This window comes from Engraulis encrasicolus, chromosome 16 (assembly GCF_034702125.1).
Source record: "Engraulis encrasicolus isolate BLACKSEA-1 chromosome 16, IST_EnEncr_1.0, whole genome shotgun sequence".
NCBI lineage: Eukaryota > Metazoa > Chordata > Actinopteri > Clupeiformes > Engraulidae > Engraulis > Engraulis encrasicolus.
Window position 1 is genome coordinate 46366001 of NC_085872.1, and position 2987 is coordinate 46368987.

Sequence of the window (2987 nt, forward strand, 5' to 3'; positions counted from 1 at the left end):
GAGATGTGGTGTGTGTGTGTGTGGAGTGTGTGTGTGTGTGTGTGTGGGTTTGTTCTTTAAGGGAGCGCGGGGGGAGTGGGGGAATGGGGCGGGGGGCCAGTCCGAGGGGTGGGGTGTTTTCCAAGAGGTTACGCAGGGCGTTGTCAGGACTCCTTGTTGCTGGAGTCGTCCTCGGCGTGTGGGGGGGGGGGGTTCAGTGGAAATGGGGGGGTCGTGAGATGGGGGGGGGGGGGGGGGCAGTGGGAATGGGGGAGTCGTGAGATGGGGGGGGGGGTCGTTTGCGTAGAGATCACGCGTCCCCATGGCGTCATGACTCCTCGTTGCCGGAGTCGTCTTCGGCGTAGCAGCAGTCGTCCTCGTCCTCCAGATCGTCGTCGTCATAGTAATCATCGTACAGCAGGTCGGAACCCTCGTCAGGGGCCGGGGCTCGCGTGCGCACGCAGTATTCCGCCAGCGTCGTGGGCACCTTCACGCCATCACGGTCCGCATCCGCTTTAGTGGCCAACACCTGTTTCCTGTGGAGAGAGAGAGAGAGAGAGAGAGAGAGAGAGAGAGAGAGAGAGAGAGAGAGAGAGAGAGAGAGAGAGAGAGAGAGAGAGAGAGAGAGAGAGAGAGAAACATGGTTAGGGTGTGGCTAGTGACATTTTCATGCAAACCGGCCTTTACAAAGGTGGTAATGCAATTTAAGAAAATATACGGGAGTCCAGTTAAGTGAATTATTAAGGCTTTAATGATGTGTCAGTCTGTGTGACGGCATATGTGTATGTGTGTGCCTGATGTCTGCGTACTCATGTGGCGTGGTGTGTGTGTGTGTGTGTGTGTGTGTGTGTGTGTGTGTGTGTGTGTGTGTGTACCTGACTATCTGCGTGTGAGAACCTGATGATTCCTGTGTACTCTCTCTCCTTGCCTGCATGGGGTGTGTGTGTGTGTGTGTACCTTATAATCTCTCCGTTCTCCCGCTCCTTGCTGTCTCTCCACTTGCGGTACATGATGGAGGTAGGGGTGTGTGTGTGTGTGTGTGTGTGTGTGTGTGTGTGTGTGTGTGTGTGTGTGTGTGTGTGTGTGTGTACCTGATGATTTCTCCGTACTCCCGCTCCTTGCCCTTGCTGTCCCTCCACTTGCGGTACATGACGGAGGCGTCCACGTTGGCTGGAGAGAAGGTGTTGGGCTCATTCAGCAGCGAGATCACACTCAGCAGGATGGTCCTGTAGGGGGAGGGGAGAACACACACACACTTTAGTACTTGGATGTTAACCGGTAGCCGTCTAACCGGTAGTCGACCGGCGAACACACGCACGCACACACCGTTTAATCCTTTCTTGTGTGATGATCCAAGTAAAAGTTCTACAGATCTAAACATTATTGCCAATATTCTGCAGATTGGCAAGTGCGATGACTTGATAAGTCCAGTAGTGTCTGTGGATAAATGTGAAATCTACGTCTCCAGATGGACAAGCTCCCCAATATGGCAGAAACTGAACAGAATTTGGCCTCTCTCTCTGCATAATCCACACAGTTGCATGTTTGGCAGCTAAAAATGTCAGACAACGGAGAAGATCCCCCTTTTTGAAAAGCGCAATTTTCCCAGTCATAATTAGCACTTAAAATGTGATGGTGGTGGTATTCATGAAAAGGTAAAATTAGTGAATGGGTAGCATGAATTCTGGAAATAAACTAAAAATATTACACGGTGCACCTTTAAGGATTTATTCTTTTAATGTTCACGACTACATCCCTCGTCTGTAAACAACACTGCCAGAGGAGCCCGCAGTCAGAGGATGACTAGTCGTTTACTTTAAAAACTGGCGAGTCGAGATGTGCTAGTTAAACAATGTGTATAGTACACTGTTTAAGGCTACAACCAGAACGACAACACAGGAGAATGAAAACAAGAACACAAAAGGGGCTAGTAGCTACAAAGGGGTTAGTATTAGAACTGCCTCATGTTTAAAAAAATTAAAAACAGCATAATTGTCATCTGCCTTTGGTTAAGGTTAGTTATCTACTCTCTATCAGATGGTATATACTTTCTACTTTTTATTTTTATTCTCCCTTCTCCGTCGTTCCTCTCAGGCACATTGAATGACAGATATGTATGATAATGTGCTACACAAATCTAGAAATCTATTATAACCCAGGGGCCAGTAGCTACAGGGAGAGGGGCCAGTGGTTACAGGGAGAGGGGCCAGTAGCTACAGGGAGAGGGGGTCAGTGGTTACAGGGAGAGGGGCCAGTAGCTACAGGGGTCAGTGGTTACAGGGAGAGGGGCCAGTAGCTACAGGTAGAGGGGCCAGTGGTTACAGGGAGAGGGGTCAGTGGTGACAGGGAGAGGGGCCAGTAGCTACAGGGAGAGGGGCCAGTGGCTACAGGGAGAGGGGTCAGTAGCTACAGAAAGGTCAGTGGTTACAGGGAGAGGGGTCAGTAGCTACAGGGGTCAGTGGTTACAGGGAGAGGGGCCAGTAGCTACAGGGGTCAGTGGTTACAGTAGAGTGAGAGAGCGAGCACTGCTGTAAGGGGCAGTGACTGTGTGTGTGTGGTGGCCATGGGTGCAGCTGAGTTGAGTTGAGCAGGGAAGGAAAGCTGAGGAGCCCCCCAGTTGGGGCGACACCTGATCCACCGAGCAGAGCCGAGCCGCCTGGTCACACTGGTATAGGGGTCACCAAGACATAGCACACGGGGGATATGAGAGAGAGAGAGAGAGAGAGAGAGAGAGAGACACACACACAGAGAGAGAGAGAGAGAGAGAGAGAGAGAGAGAGAGAGAGAGAGACAGAGAGAGAGACAGAGAGACAGAGAGAGAGAGAGAAAGAGAGAAAGAGAGAGAGAAAACATGTATAATGGCAAGAGGATAAGGGGACTGTACCGTCTGTGAATGCACGTGCTTGTGCGCGTGTGTGTGTGTGCGTGTGTGCGTGTGTGTGTGGGCCGAATTACCCAGGGGCCCAGGGGCACCAACCATTTTTAACCAGTGAGGGGGGGGGGGGCAC

At 51.4% G+C, this 2987-nt stretch overlaps 1 protein-coding gene across 1 annotated transcript in view; it reads right to left on the minus strand.

Moving 5' to 3' along the window:
* Positions 1-245: 245 nt before the first annotated feature.
* Positions 246-2987, minus strand: part of LOC134465855 (ubiquitin-conjugating enzyme E2 R1) — a 12292-nt gene continuing 9550 nt past the window's right edge. Inside the window, exons 4-5 of the mRNA XM_063219755.1 lie at positions 1071-1205; positions 246-515 (exon numbers count right to left, since the gene is read on the minus strand). Coding sequence (XP_063075825.1) covers positions 308-515; positions 1071-1205 — 343 coding nt within the window. The 3' untranslated portion in view covers positions 246-307. The remainder of the gene's footprint in view (positions 516-1070; positions 1206-2987) is intronic.